General features: G+C 36.4%; 2 protein-coding genes across 2 annotated transcripts; one reads left to right on the top strand and one right to left on the bottom strand.

The window, feature by feature from the left end:
* Positions 1-54: 54 nt before the first annotated feature.
* On the bottom strand, positions 55-6,511 carry atg3 (autophagy related 3). The gene is made up of 12 exons (XM_084127913.1): positions 6,298-6,511; positions 5,556-5,597; positions 5,409-5,458; positions 3,813-3,883; positions 3,572-3,679; positions 3,430-3,479; positions 2,809-2,899; positions 2,691-2,725; positions 2,455-2,610; positions 2,168-2,295; positions 1,906-1,974; positions 55-965 (listed from the first exon to the last, which is right to left on the bottom strand). Exons 1-12 carry the CDS (start codon positions 6,367-6,369, stop codon positions 884-886), a joined length of 954 nt encoding a protein of 317 aa, XP_083984039.1. The 5' UTR covers positions 6,370-6,511; the 3' UTR covers positions 55-883.
* An 848-nt stretch (positions 6,512-7,359) lies between these two features.
* gpr161a (G protein-coupled receptor 161a) lies at positions 7,360-14,089 on the top strand. The gene is made up of 6 exons (XM_084129586.1): positions 7,360-7,510; positions 8,956-9,402; positions 9,883-10,601; positions 11,013-11,120; positions 11,394-11,516; positions 12,534-14,089. Exons 2-6 carry the CDS (start codon positions 9,044-9,046, stop codon positions 12,809-12,811), a joined length of 1,587 nt encoding a protein of 528 aa, XP_083985712.1. The 5' UTR covers positions 7,360-7,510; positions 8,956-9,043; the 3' UTR covers positions 12,812-14,089.
* The last annotated feature ends 1,319 nt before the right edge of the window (positions 14,090-15,408 follow it).

Genomic DNA, 15,408 nt, shown 5'->3' with positions numbered 1-15,408 from the left:
GTTGTTACAGCAATAGGAATTATTCTAGCCCCAGAGTAGTCAATACAAGAAGTATTCCTGCTTAAAAAGTGGGTTTTATTAACAAATTCACATATCATAGAATATCTACAGGGCCAACCAATTAAGAGCATGTTGGTTGTCAGCTGCATACGATGTAAAATGTATACAATTACCTTAAAGACCACAGACTTCCTTAGTAACTGTGTCTGTGTTTATCTGTGGACCATCATGACAGAAAACCCCCATTAAGCCTTTTCAAATTCAATTTCTTTCCCACGTCGCTTCATCTTGAATTCAAAGTCAACAATACATACAATCCACATATACAATAACTGGTTTGTCAATTCTACAGATGCAGACTGTTGGATTGTGAATATGTTTTACCACAACAATGCTCTGGATCCAAGACAGTGATTCCAGCATTCAGAGAACAATGCGTTCAGACAAGCTGCAACGTTAGTAGACACGTCCAACACCAGACAAAGCTCAGCTCACACTCACAAAATGATTCTGATCATACAAATAACACCAACATATTTTGACAGCCATTTATTATTTGCCATTACAACAGGAGAATGGCTTGTTAAATGTCACACAGTTTTCTTAGGAAATGTAAATATAAAATAAAACAAAACATGTTTAGTTTTAGGACAGCATTAAGAGCAAGTGGCTAATACAGAGATTAAGCTGAAGAACAGTAGGGGAAACTGGATTTAAATGTGTGTTGCTAACCATCAGACTCAGCAGATCCCCTCCCAGGCATTTCATAAAACATTCCCAGCATCTTTCCAGGACAGTGTCTCTGAGTTTCATACTGCACTGCTTCCTCAACGCAGTAACAATACATGTTGTCATAGTTGTGGGCATAATGGTGAACGATAAGTTACATGGTGAAATGCCTCGTGTAATCATATTCTATTGTAGGAATGACAGCTTGCACAAATTTCAGGAAAATCAGAAGATACCTGAAGTTATGAAAAGTTAAGGGAAAATGTGTGGGTTTTTTTAAGTGATTCATAAACCAACATAAACATTTGTTAATTCCAATATCTGCAAGCACACTACTAGACATTCTTGGCTAAAAACATGTTTCATGATTTTTGATGTGCCGTCAAAAAAGTGTCTAGCATACATGGTAACTTAATACGGTTTAAAAAGCATCCCATGATGCAGCTCATGAAGATGGCTGACGGTATGCCAGTAGCGAGTCATCAATAATATTTCTTTATTTTTTTTGACCACTGCATTCTTACAGTTGTTACTGCATATTTCTGATAACTATTATTCTAAAATGTGGGAAATCATAGAATTAGTGGGATTTATTTTATTTTTCTCGACACTACCATTCAAAAGTTTGGGGGTCAAGATTTTTTCAAAAAGAGATAATTAGTTTTATTCAGCAAATGTGTTTAATTGATCAAAAGAAAGAAAAAGATTTCTAATGTTACAAAAGATTTCTATTTTAAAAGGTACACTATGTAATTTTTTTTGTTCAAAATTACAAATCACGCAGAGCCAAAGCACAACCAAAACATTATTCTTCAGCAAAATGCATGCAGTTTTGTTTTCTAAGTGCTAGAGAGACAAAAGTTACAGTGTACCTTTAAATAAATGTTGCTCTTTTGAATAATTTCTGAAAAAGAAAATCATGGTTTCCACAAAAATATTAAGCAACATTAGTAATAAGAAGAAATGTTTTTTAAGCAACAAATCAGCATATTATAATGATTTCTGAAGGGTCGTGTGACACTGAAGTCTGGCATAATTATTTTAAATTTTAATAATTTCACAATATTACCATTTTTACTGTATTTTTGTGCAAATAAATGCAGCCTTAGTGAGCATAAGAGACAAATACATTAAAAATCTTTTGAACGGTAGTGCATAAGTTATAAGAAAGGATACATATGGACCCCGAGTTCTCCTCCTCCTTCCGCCACAGTCTCGATAATCTTTTTCATCACCTCTGCATGTCTGATCATTAAAAGCAAGAGAACAGATAATTAGGTTGCATGACACTGAATGTAAATGAGAGAGCATGAATTAATAAATTATTGATAATGTTTTTTTTTCCAATTTCTTAATACTGGTCTGTAAGAGAACGGCACAGGATAATAGATAAATATTTGTGCGACAATGGCATTACTCATGTAATGTTTGTATTGACCTGCACGGATGCACGGAGCACATGGCAGGAGGGGGAAGGTGAGGGTGATTCTCAATGGTGACTGTTTTTTTAACATGATCCTGGCTGATGTCTTCATACATCTGATCCACCGATAGAGGCTGTCTGTCCTAAGAAGGAGCAAAACATGTAGGGAGTAAACAAACTGAGTTTTACTAAAGTCATTGGAGAAAAAAGAAAAAGATGGAAGAATTAAGGAAAGATAGAGCCACAGGCTTACATCACGTCACATGTTGCCATCATGTCAAAGCATCATAGAGCAAAGTTACCTCATCATATCCAAAAAGCCATAGTCTTGGTGTCTGGTAATATTTGTCATATGTGATGTAAAGATCGTAAGTTCTTGTCTGTAGAATGGCATCTTCCCCACCAGCCTCTGCTTTGGATTTACTTAAATCAGCCATTTTACTTGTGTCAAGAGTGGCCTGAACAAAGAATATTAATGAATAATTCTGCAAAAGAAAATTCTGATGTTGAAAAGCTTGCGTTGAGCACAATTTCTTACATCATCTGTCTCCAAAAGTCCACTTTCTTCATATTCTGAAATACAAATACCAGTTATAAAGTCAAACATACTGGTTAACAAAGCATGTGATGAAAAATAAATCAAAATTCAGAGCTACCTTCCATGTCTGCTGGCTCTCCTTCATCCTCATCATCATCATCTTCACCATTTCCACATGCACCTTTCTGCACGTTCATATTCATATTGTCCTTTAAGTGCATACAAAACAATAAATATTAACTTATATTAAAAATATTATTCACAACTTAAAACCAAAACATAAAAAAATCATTACTTCTATGCAATTTCTTCCATTCTTAGAGGGATAGTTCAGCCAAAAATAAAAATTCTGTCATCATTACTCACCCTCATGTCGTTCCAAACCCGTAAGACTTTCGTTCATCTTCGTAACACAAATAAAGTTCTTTTTGATGAAATCTGAGAGCTTTCTGTCCCTCCATTGACAGCTATACAACTACCAACTTTGACTCTTCGAAAAGTTCATAAAGAGATTATAAAACTAATCCATATGAATTGAGCAGTTTAGTCCAAATTTTCTGAAAAGGAAATGATCACTTTATATGAACAGATTGAATTTAGGATTTTATTCACTTGTCAGTTGCGTAGCAGTCAATGGAGGGACAGAAAGCTCTCAGATTTCTGATGAACGAAAGTCTTACGGAATTTTCATTTTTGGGTGAGCTAACCCTTTAAAGTAGTCAACATAGTGCTGATTTACCTTATTATCCAATGAAATGTCCCGAACTGCATCCATCACCCCTGTAACACCTAGTAATAGAAAAAAAAGTCCAAAAGAATGTCTGTCAGAAACGAAAGCATGAAAAAGATATGTTACTGTTTGTCCAGTTTCTGTTCCATACCAGCGTTATGATAGGTATCCACCCATCCCCCGTCTCCATCATCCTCTTCTATAATGGCCTCCAGCTCATCAGAGTACTCCATCTGTTTACAGCGCTTGTAACATGGAACTGAGCCCCAAAACAGCCATATTGTGACATTTGCAAAACATTCATCAGCTTTACACAACACAATTACAGATCATTTGCATATTGTGGGAATGTACATTTCAGAAAGTGATTAAATAATGTTTTCTTCTTTTACCATTTCGGGTTAATAGAAACTGCTTGTCTTTGGGCAGATAGGGCTTCACCTTTGCTTCTTCTCCAGATGCCCTAAAAGTAAAGAATATAGATTCTCAATAATGTAAAAAGCCACAAATATACAGAATATATCTCATCTGAAGGTCAAAGAATTGCTTAAAGTTGTGGTTTTCAACTATTTCTATCTGATTTTTGGGAAATATTTTCACATAACTAGAAATATATATATATTATACAGACACATTCATTATTATGTTTCATGATTTTTCCAGTTCTAAATTCAAACTTTTAAAATTCCCTCGTGTTTCCACACCATGGGAATTCTGGTGCTCAAATAAAAGTGACAGTTGTTGAGGGAACAAATATAAAATAAATATGTCAGTTTACATCTTGATTTTGAATGTGTTTAGCTAATTTTAATGCTATTTTTTGTCTTATTTTAAATCATTTGTGCCTGGCCCAGTTTGAGAACCACTGGCCTAAAGCAAATCACTCAAATATACTACCATTCCAAAGTTTAAACAGTCTTGACTGAATTTATGTTTCTCATGTTCCCCAAAGACCTTTTCACCTTAAGGCTTCAGCTTAAATGCCAGAAATGAATTGTGCCAAAAGCTAAAATGCAAAACACTTTTGGTCACTGAATAACTTACTTACTTAGCCATACTTTGTGGACAATTTTGTAACCAGAAGTAAGCTAAATCTGACAAAAACTCCCTTTTTTTAAATGCAAAGATGCAGCAAGTTTTCTGTAAGGTTAGGTTAGGTTATAGTATTTATAGTCTTGCAAAGCCAGACCTTTGCCTAATGACATAAGCCTGGGCTCTATAGCCACTGCAATTGACCGAGGAGCGCCCACTTAATGTTAAAGGGCTTCTGACTGACAGGTAAAGTGACCAATCACAGTTTTGTTTTGTCCAACGTCATGTTTAGAGACGTAAACATGTCACTACAATACTGACTGGTGTGCTATAAAAGACCATCGACATTTTCATGTCTACCTGCATAAAATGCAGACAATCCCTTCGAACTTCGAAGTAAACTACTTCGCCTGATTTTCCATTATAGATGCGAGTGGAAACACAACTAATACAATAGGATCACTTAAGAACCAAAAAAGTTGGCCAAGCTCGGAAAATAGTACTTTTTTCAAGTATTTCGACAGTAAACATGTGAACGCATCTCTTTGAATTCATCAAAGTGCCTCAAACAAAATGCTTGATATCTTGAAGTTTCTATGCAGTGAAATGCACACACTTTTTTCAAGTGCAGTGTTCAGTTGCTCATCTGAAGCATTCATTGCTGCTGTATCTAAACTTTTAAAGTAAACTGCTTTGTTTCCTGGCGGACCATTAAAGATTGCCAAACACTAGGCTCCTGGAAAACCTGTAGAAAGCAACCAATCAAATTAATTTTGCTTTCACAAAAGTGTTTCTAGTTTTGTGTGCCACATGCATCAGACGTTGATCAAACAAAGAGTTAGTGGTCCCGTGGGCATGACGTCTGGACATTTATAGATGTATATAAAAACAGTAGAAGTCTATGGAGTGTCCCTATTTAGATAGTCAAGTAAATGTGTTTGTGTGTGTGTTCTTGCCATTTCCATGTGGGGCAGTGATGAACCAGATGATCTCCTGCTGCAACAAACTGCACAGAACACAAAACACTGTTGAGCTTGAATCAGTGTGTACATTCTAATAAATTGCATATATTACACCATAACAAAATCAAAATGCACACTCACCTCCTCTGGAGTTATAACCCCAGTTTCTTTAAATTTAGATTCCTGGAAAAGCGAAACGCATGATATAAATAACATTTAAACTTTTTTTTTTTTCACTCTAGTCTTTATATTAGGGTTGAAAAATAAGGATGGCCTGGGTGTGAAAGTCTTGCCATATCAAATATCACTGTCCAATATCCAAAGTAAAGATATATAGTTGGCTATCTTGTGGTTCACAAAATGTTTTGCACTGTACAGTTTGTCACTGTTTCCAGCAAATATGTATGTGGTCATGGAGTTAAATTGTAACAATACATTTACACATTTTGAAGACGCTCTTATCCTAAACGACTTTGCATTCAAGCTATACATTTGATCAGTTCATGCACGCTATATATATAGTATATCTAAGCAATGTAATGTGATATAATTCAATATAATGTATAATACTGATGTGGCACCATATGCATCACATTCCAGACAATTCAAACCTTCACCTGGTTATTTTTCCTAAAATGCAGTGTGTTTTGAGCCAGCAGTGGCGTCTACTGAACTTTGGGCCATCTGACAGGTTGAATGTTTTCTTATGTTTTGATGCCTGTTGGTACCAGTAGTATTGATCTCTACTGACATCACCATAGCATTGGATCAGTAATTTCTGCTTACAGGTCCATGCTCGATTTCTTTACACTTATAAACCTCATATTTAATGCTCTAGCTGCTGGAGACCGACTGAAAATCATGCTAACACTTCTCGTCTTACCTTCAAAACTGGCGTTAAAAACTCTGCCACCCCCAAAGCAGTTCCTTTCACCGAGTTTATGACGTTCTGCATGCTTGAGGAAAAGTCTCCAAAACAGAGATTCGAATGAATTATAATTGACTTCACTACACAAACAGTCTGTTTAAAGAGCGTTTAATCGTGCTACACCACATGACCTAAATCATCTGACAATCACTTCCGCATCTCAAATATCGCGATATTACACGACACACCCATTCTTGACAAGCAAAGCATCTCAAACTTAAAGCCTGTTTTATGTATTTGTTTTCCATCAATGTTTTGTGGATTTTTATATCATGCAAATAGAAATAGACATTTGAGAAGTAGAAAACTGATCTTGTTATTATTATAACTGATTTTGTTATTTACAAATAAATCAAGTTTATTCGTCGGCCATTGCATATTGTGAATAAACAATCTACTATTAATAATGAGAAAATTCATTACAAAAACAAGCTTTTTTTTTTTTACACATGCTCATGGGACAAGAGATAACATTTTGAATGATGAATTCCTTTCTAACATGAGCCCATACATACATTATAAGCCCAGTGACCTTTGTACAAATATGTTGTTTGTTATTGCCTTTATTATTTGCACTTTGATAACCTGTCATTGCGATAGGAGACATGGAAACTCTTTCGATATTATTGCAATAAGTGCTCGTGGTTACAGATACCAGAACCGAATCGTTTATTGGCCACTGGTAGTCACGTGACCCTGGTAACGTCACCTGCGGGAATCTTTAATCGTCTTTGGTGGTCCAAAAGTGAATTCCAGAAGAACTGAAATAATACAGTATTGCAAATAAAAAATTAATCGCTCACTACTGTTTTTATGTCTGCATTATCTAAACCCACCCCACTGTCTTGTTACGGAGACGTGTGTTATATGAACACATTTAGTCAAACTACTTTATGTATATCACATAACCAATGATATTTAACCGTAAGTGTCGGAGATACATTAGCTTTTAAAGTGTCTGAGTTGCAGCTTAGCTTTTTTACTTGTGTAGACAGTGAGACCAGCGTAAGACAGACCACACACAGACCCACACACAGCCTGAGAGAGACGGGGAGACACTCGCCGCCATTGCGGTGCTATAGTTTCTGGGAATCTCATCAGCGGCGAACTGTAAATAAAGTCACGCATCTGCTTTAAAGCGAGATTTAATACCATCTAAAGCAGCGAGGTGAGTTGGCCAGTACTCGTCAATAAACTAACATCTCTCCGAAGTAAACTTTTTTGTACTAAAGTTGGAAGTTGCGTTTAAATAGTGGTCTTTGTTCAATTAGAATTGTTAGATATTTGTTTCTCTATGCTGTATTGATTAAATCTGACAAATTATTTGTTCATTCTCAATACTAAACAAAACTATACTAAAGTTTTTTGTTGTTGGTTTACAGTTTGGAGTTTAATATATCAGTTATAACGTTATAGGTCACATTAAACTTAACTTCTAAACAGTAAGGCTATATGCATGCACATGATTTAAAAGTCAAATTCACTTTGATTTAATGGTGCGATTTATTGCATGGAACAACGTTGATATGTATAGTGTAATAACAAGAGGTTTTATGCTGGTAAACGCTTTATTACTTTTTGCCATCTGGTCCATGTTCAGCTGTAATAATAGAGTGCTGTAAGTTGTTATTTTGTACCTTAGCACTTACATTTGCACCTGATTTAGCAATTTTGTATGTAAAATGTATATAAAATTAAAGAATAGTTCACCCAACAATGAATATATTCACCCTCATGTTGTTTCAAACCTGTATTATTATTTTTTTTCCTGCAATATTTAGCAGAATGTCCAAGCTGCTCTTGTCCATACAACAAAAAGGAATGGGGACTGACAAATTGAAGGCTATGAAAACAAATAAAGTAAACATTATGCTATATATTATGAGCAAAAAAGTGTTCAACATTACATTCTAAAACTTGCCCACAGCAATAAAGACAAAAGCACAGACAACATTCACTCATTTGAATTATGAATTATTTTACATTTAAACCCAATTACAATAGCTCTCTCATAAAAATACACATACATTTTAAACAAACCTTTAGCTTCTAACTTATATTTTACGGCCTATATTTTACTGATAATTATTGTGTTCCCTTTCTATTGCTCCTTTAATGAAGTATGTGAAGTTTAACAAAGGCTCTCTTGCTGTCAGGACTCAGGACGATCCTTTATGCAAAATGGAAATATGTTTTGCCCATAGAAATGCATTGTTCACTACTGTAAAGTGACGTGACTGGCAGATGTTTTCCATGCACAGCACACAGGCACAATTAATTAGAAATCAAATTCACTGTCAATTAAATTCATTGTTGTTTATTATCGATTTTATCCAATATTTGTTACAGCCTTACTTGGGATATAGTGCATTAGATCACAATTTATGGTGGTTTTGTATTAAAAAAAAATTCAATTGAGAGCTTCAGTCCCCTTTTACTTACATTGTGTAGACGGGAGCAACTTGGACATTCTGCAAAATAACTCTTTGTGTGTTCCTCACTTCCTCCACACAAAATTATTTTTTAATGGCATGAGAAAGTTTACTTTCATTTTTGGATGAACACTACCTTTAACAATCATAATCAACTGTTAATTTTTTTGAACTTTCTAAGACATCTTGGTGAGATGATCAAGCGATGGATCTATGGATCTCTGCAAACATATCCTTGGTCTGCATTTGGATGACGTAGCGTGCTTATCATGAACACCAGCAGCAATGAAACCTTACCGGGGAACGGCACAGACGTGGGAGACAGCTGGGCCTGGATCGTGGAGTCTGTTGTCATATTAGCCATTGCCCTGTTTGTCTGTCTGGGCAATTTGCTTGTTGTGTTGACCCTTTATCGGAAGCCCTACCTCTTAACGCCAAGCAACAAGTTTGTCTTCAGCCTGACGCTTTCTAACCTCCTGTTGTCGGTACTGGTGCTGCCATTTGTCGTTGCCAGCTCTCTTAAGGGAGAATGGCTGTTCGGAGTTGTATGGTGCAACTTCACGGCACTGTTATATCTGCTCATCAGCTCTGCCAGCATGCTCACGTTGGGAGCCATTGCCATTGACAGGTAAGGAATATTATGAAGTTTTTTATCATGCATTGCAAAATCATGCATTGCAAACTCATCTTTGGCACTCAAAATGAGCCAAACACTATCCAACAACTCTCATTGTTTTACATGAAATCATTTTAGAATCAGGAGTCTAGATGTTAAAATCTGTATCCTGTAGATGAAGTACAAATGAATGGTTGCATTGTTGTCTGGTTTGTTAACCCCTGCTGTCTTGATTTTTACTCTTGCTTGATATGTGTGGATACAGACAAAACATGCTTTTTTATATTGTAACAGTGTCACGTTCTGGTTGTTGCAACAATTGCATGGGGTTGAGCTTTGTATTACATCAGGTTTGACAACAATTAAACTCGACAACACATGCAAAAGCCAAAACTGTGTGATGTTATTGACATAATGAACTGTTCCTTTAAGGTCAGAATTAGAACATATCGACATCTAAAACTTGACTAACCACTTTTTGTGTTCTGTCAGGTACTATGCTGTGCTGTTTCCGATGGTCTACCCTATCAAGATCACAGGGAATCGTGCCGCAGTGGCCATTGTCTACCTGTGGCTTCATTCTCTGGTGGGCTGCCTGCCTCCTCTGTTCGGCTGGTCCACATTTGAGTTTGATCATTTCAAGAAGACATGCACTGTGGCCTGGTATCGTGAAGTCAGCTACACTGCATTCTGGGTTGCGTGGTGCTGCCTGATTCCACTGTTTGCCATGCTGGTGTGCTACGGCTTCATCTTTCGCGTGGCACGGCACAAAGCTCGCAAGGTGCACTGCGGGACGGTTGTGGTTGTTCAAGTACCCGTGTCCTCCAACAGGAACGGACGGAAAAACTCCACCGCCTCGGTTTCTTCCGTCGGGAGTCGTAGAGGTTTGATCTACGCCGGGAGCCAGTGTAAAGCACTGGTCACCATTTTGGTGGTGGTCGGCACCTTCTTGATGACATGGGGGCCGTATGTGGTGGTGATCTGCACCGAGGCGGTATGGGGGCGAGGAAGTGTGTCTCCTGGACTGGAGACGATGGTGACTTGGCTGTCGTTTGTCAGTGCTGCCTGTCATCCTCTCATTTACGGGCTGTGGAATAAAACTGTAAGGAAAGAGCTGCTTGGCATGTGCTGTGGTGACCGCCACTACCGGGAATCGTTCATTAGTCGCCACAGGAAGTCCCGCCTCTTTAGCATCTCCAACCGAATCACAGGTGAATGTTATATAAAGTCATGATCATGTGTGGTTAATATTTGATAGGTTGATTAGTGGTACTTTCTCAGACTAGTATTAATAATGGTCATATCTAATCTCCACTGCTTTAAAAAAAAAAAATCAAAATTTCTGGAAAATCTTTCAATTATGTGTTTTCTTGCATTTTAATTTAGATCAGATTTAAAAAAAAAAAATTTATATTAATAATTTATTAATTTAAATACTTTTAAGTCATCCTGAGGCCTCCTACTTTGCTCCGGCCTCCTGGTTGAGACCCACTGCCCTAAAGGAATTGTTCACTCCGAAAATAAATAAATATTTAAAAATCTGTCGCCATTTACTATACTGTTACACATTATACATTACATTATACTGTGTCCTGCCTTTAATCTTCATCTTTCTGTTGCAGATCTCGGTATGTCTCCACACCTGACGGCCATGTTGGCTGGTGGAGGCCAGCTTTTAGGTGCTGGTAGTAGCACAGGAGACACTGGCTTCAGTTTTTCCCAGGACTCAGGTGTGTGTAGATCAAATTTTATACTTGCACAGCACACCCATTCAAAACAAGTCTCTTATGGTCACCAAGACTGCATTTATTTAAATAAATATACAGTATAAAAAATGTGAAATACCATGGTACATATAATTTGTTTAATATTATAAATGTCTTTTCAGTCACTTTTGATCAATTTAATACATCCTTGCTGAATGAAAGTATTCATCTAAATAAAATGAATAAACTCATTTATTGTTACTTAAAATGTTTTGTTTTGTAACCGTTACTCTGCAGGTACAGATATCATGTTGCTGGATAACTGTTCTGAGGAAGCAGAAAGCTCACGCTACAGTGCTTTATTCAACAAGCACAGGAGTTCAGTAATGTTTGAGGACCAAGTGGAACAGCAGGCTAAAGGTATAGTTAACTACCTCTCGTTAGTAAGTGATTAAAAGGACAGAATTTCACAAAGCTTCGCTACACCTGAAAGCCAACTTAACTTTACTAATGTAAAATGGGTTGCAAATGTTTTTTTTCCCAGGGTTGATACAAGCTAAGCTCAATCGATTTTTAATCGCTAGCATTTGTAGCATAATGTTGATCCGTGTTGGAGAAAGTTACTTTTAAAAGTAAAGCGTTACAATACTGCCTTACTTCCTAAAAAGTAACTAATTGCATATAGTCACTTTTTGTGGAAACCAATGCGTTGTTAACCTTTGCTTATTGTTTTGCTTATTGGTGTGCTTGAATTGGATCATCGATTGTCAGCATCCAAGACATTGCAAAATTATTTTAAATACATAGAGTACATTTGTATTAACATAGTGTGAATACTGGTAAAGTGGGATACTTTCTGATAATTTACCTTCTGCATAATTTTTTATTATGATCCAAATGTCTTAGCCCCTCATATGACTCTATTTTAAATAGCTTAAGAGCTCTACTGTACTCCGATACTTTTGTTGTAAATTTAAAGGTAATGCATTACTTTAATTGTTACTTGAAAAAAGTAATCCAATTACATATCTGGATTACAGTAAAACGGTAAAACGGAGGCCAATCTGGAAACGTTAAAATATTTACTGTTTCAATAGTACAGCCACAAGACGTAGACAATATGTGTGTTAACATGATTTTTGTGAGAACAAAATCGCTTACTAACCTTTTTTGTGTAAAGTTGTATCCAATTTTACATCAACACCATCAACCCTAAACCTTTTCCTGTCATATTTCTCATTGCTGCTACCAAATAAAAGGGCCAAACATCTGTTTACACACAGGAACGTCTGTTGCAGTTGTAATTGATAATGTAGTCAAGTCAAGTCACCTTTATTATATCGCTTTATACAGTACAGATTGTTTCAAAGCAGCTTTACTGTAATAACAGGAAAATGCATTACTTATTTCTCATTCTGTATTTCCTTTGCTTTCCAGTAGGTAAGGATGAGTCTCAGCACCTGGTGAAGGCGGAGATACACCAGGTGATTGACATCTTTGCATCCAGTATGGCAAAAGCCATAGAGTGCGATGCCAAATTTCTGCTGTTCGGTACGGAGTCTCTGACTGACAACATTTCATCAGTTCAGCCCGCAGAGAGGGGCTCGCTCGACCCAGATGGCCAGAGGGTCCGCCTGGAGAGCATCGATGAGGGAATCGTTAAAGATGAAAAGGGTGAAGACGACGAGGATGAAATCGAGGAAATATGTGCATAAATAAATCTGCATATGGGTGATATCTGATTTTGGTCTGTAATGTTCTCAAATGAAGCACATATTCTGACTGTGTATTGTGGAGGCACAATAATCTCCAAGGTTCATGGTGCCATGATATTCATCCAAAACTCCTAGCAAAAGCTCAAAAAAAGACAGTTTAAGCTAAAAGAGCTCTCTTGGAAAGGAATTATTTATACTATATAGGGCTGATTGGGGCTAGTTGTCACTTTTTGCACCAGTGAATATTGCTCAGAATAGGTTTATTTCTGTTACTCTGTCATTTCAAATACTCTGTTTTCTGTCTTGCTTCAAAAAACATTCACACTACTTGGGGTAAGTTGTCACAATGAGAACCTGCCATTTAAATAGCATACTATAGCATTTTTAAACAGTTAAACAATTGTGAAGTACAAAGTAATTAATGAAACAACATGAATTTAAAACCACTATTTTGGCCAACACAAAATTATGTCCTAAAAACAGTTTAACAGTTCAACTTTTAATATTACCAAAATGTTTAGATTAGAGACAGAATTCACAAAAAAAAAACATTCTAATTTGACAGTTTTGAACAAGGAGTTTAAAACCAGCAAAGGTGAACAAATGTTTATGCAACTAGATGTCTGACTCAAACCTGAGCCCCTGTGACAACTAGCCCCGGTCTCCTATAACTCTAGTGACCTTATTATTCAATATAAACGAGCTGTGTACAGGCATTCGATGTGTAATGTGTTTGTAGAGATGGAGGGGACCCAAAGGAAAAGTAATCTTTGTTTTTTTTGTGTTTAGAACGGTTTACATATTTATCTTTGTCTGCTTTTAAAATATTGTGTATCGATTGATGTCATATTTTCATGTCTGCATGTTTGAATAGATACATGAATAATGTTTAGACCTGCCGAAATATATATACCACTATCATTATGAGTGTAAAGTGGTGCTGTTTTCAAGCACTGAGTGCATAACATTGTAAAACTACACACAACATTTAATCTTCTATTCAAGTACATGATGCTCACGTTAAATATTTCTACAGTGAAAAAAAAAAGTGCTTTGTAAAATATTTATAATACCAAGTCTTATTCTTTAAATACCCCAGATATACAAGTGTAAACTATTTTATGATCTTTTGAAATATAGCTGTCTTTGTATTTCATTTTAAGGTGTAAACATTTTGTAATTTAGTATTCTTTTTTTACATTTAAATTACCCATTGTCTTTTATATATCATAACCGTCTTTTTGATAATAAAAAGCACTTTATTTCTAAGTCTGTTTCTCACAGTTGTCACTGGTCAGTAATGTAAAGGTGTCTGATGATTAGTGTCTGCTGAACATCTGTGAGGATCTCAGCCAAAGTTGGGGCAGCATGAGAGACGAATGTGCAACAAAAGAGCACTGTCTTGGAGAAAAAGGACAGAAATCCCTCTGGGTCTTCAGCGTTTAACAAAGAGATAGTTAGAAATTAAAATGCATCATTTACTCAACCTCATGCTAATGCTATACCTGACATATATGACTTTCATTCTTCAAATAAACACCAACTAAGATTTTTAGGAAAATAATCAATTTCTGTGAGTTCATATAATGCCATTGAATAGATGCAGCCCGACGGTAATCCATACGACCCCAATGGGTAACAATCAACCCAGTGGGCTGCATCCGAAATTGCATACTCTCTTGAGTAGGTACTTATTCTGAATAAGTAATTACTTCACGACCACTAAAAAAGTATGTTCCATATAGTATGAATGTAATCTGGATGTACTTTATTCGCTATGCTGTTATTATCATGTGAGATACCAGCGTCAGTTGCATTGTTTCACTGCCATTCATAAATCCTCTCCCGTGGCCTCTTGGGATAGTAAAGTGTCCATCATATGCACACTTAGTATCTCGCCGGAAGTAGTAGGTCATCCGGGTAGGTCATAGGTCATCTTTTTGCCTACTATTTTATGAGTAGGCCTACTGTGAATTTGGACATACTTCTTTTGTCACATAGGCCTACTGTTTTTCACCTACTATATAGTAGGGAAGAATGTGATTCTTTATGCAGCCATTCATTCATCATTCTCCTGTCCAGAGCCTTCTGATCGAGCTCCTTCAAAACGATCTAAAAACAGTCCAGTCCTTCAAGCATCCACTCATTACGCAATACGCATTACGCCAAGCCAACTCACTCCATCTATAAACAAGCATTGGAGGAGAATTGGGTAACAAAATACAAAATGATTGCACACACCTCTTCTGTCAACACTATTAAATGATGGAAACTCCTCCATGGGTGACCAGAAATTAATATTATAATTCCTGAGGAAGCTGCAAGTACTAAATTAGGCAAAATTATAATTATGAGGTCATTCTGCAATCAGAGAACATACATTATAACAACACTTACTACTTCCATTAATTTAATATGATAGATAGAATGATCGAAGATCTAAAAGCTGACGCTAGCGTTTATTCGCCCTAGCTAGTGTGTTGGGTTAAAAAGCATTAGGAACAAAAAAATAGTAGTAGAAATGACCAATACATCCAGCGAACATTAAGGAGTCGATCTGATAATAAGGAACATATAACGGACTTTATATCGACATG

The sequence above is a fragment of the Abramis brama genome, assembly GCF_963993115.1.
Source record: "Abramis brama genome assembly, chromosome: 11".
NCBI classification, from domain to species: Eukaryota; Metazoa; Chordata; class Actinopteri; order Cypriniformes; family Leuciscidae; genus Abramis; species Abramis brama.
The sequence above is the reverse complement of the archived record's forward strand: the minus strand, read 5'-3'. Positions and strand labels throughout refer to the sequence as shown.

Bases quoted from the DNA above. Each gene is read 5' to 3' on its own strand.
- gpr161a (XM_084129586.1), top strand. From the start codon at position 9,044: ATGAACACCAGCAGCAATGAAACCTTACCGGGGAACGGCACAGACGTG. The intron at 9,403-9,882 runs GTAAGGAATATT...GTGTTCTGTCAG, and splicing joins GGAGCCATTGCCATTGACAG to GTACTATGCTGTGCTGTTTC. The intron at 10,602-11,012 runs GTGAATGTTATA...TTTCTGTTGCAG, and splicing joins CATCTCCAACCGAATCACAG to ATCTCGGTATGTCTCCACAC.
- atg3 (XM_084127913.1), bottom strand. From the start codon at position 6,369: ATGCAGAACGTCATAAACTCGGTGAAAGGAACTGCTTTGGGGGTGGCA. The intron at 3,884-5,408 runs GCAAGAACACAC...CTTTACTTTTAG, and splicing joins CACTGCCCCACATGGAAATG to GGCATCTGGAGAAGAAGCAA. The intron at 1,975-2,167 runs GTCAATACAAAC...TTTAATGATCAG, and splicing joins TGCTCCGTGCATCCGTGCAG to ACATGCAGAGGTGATGAAAA.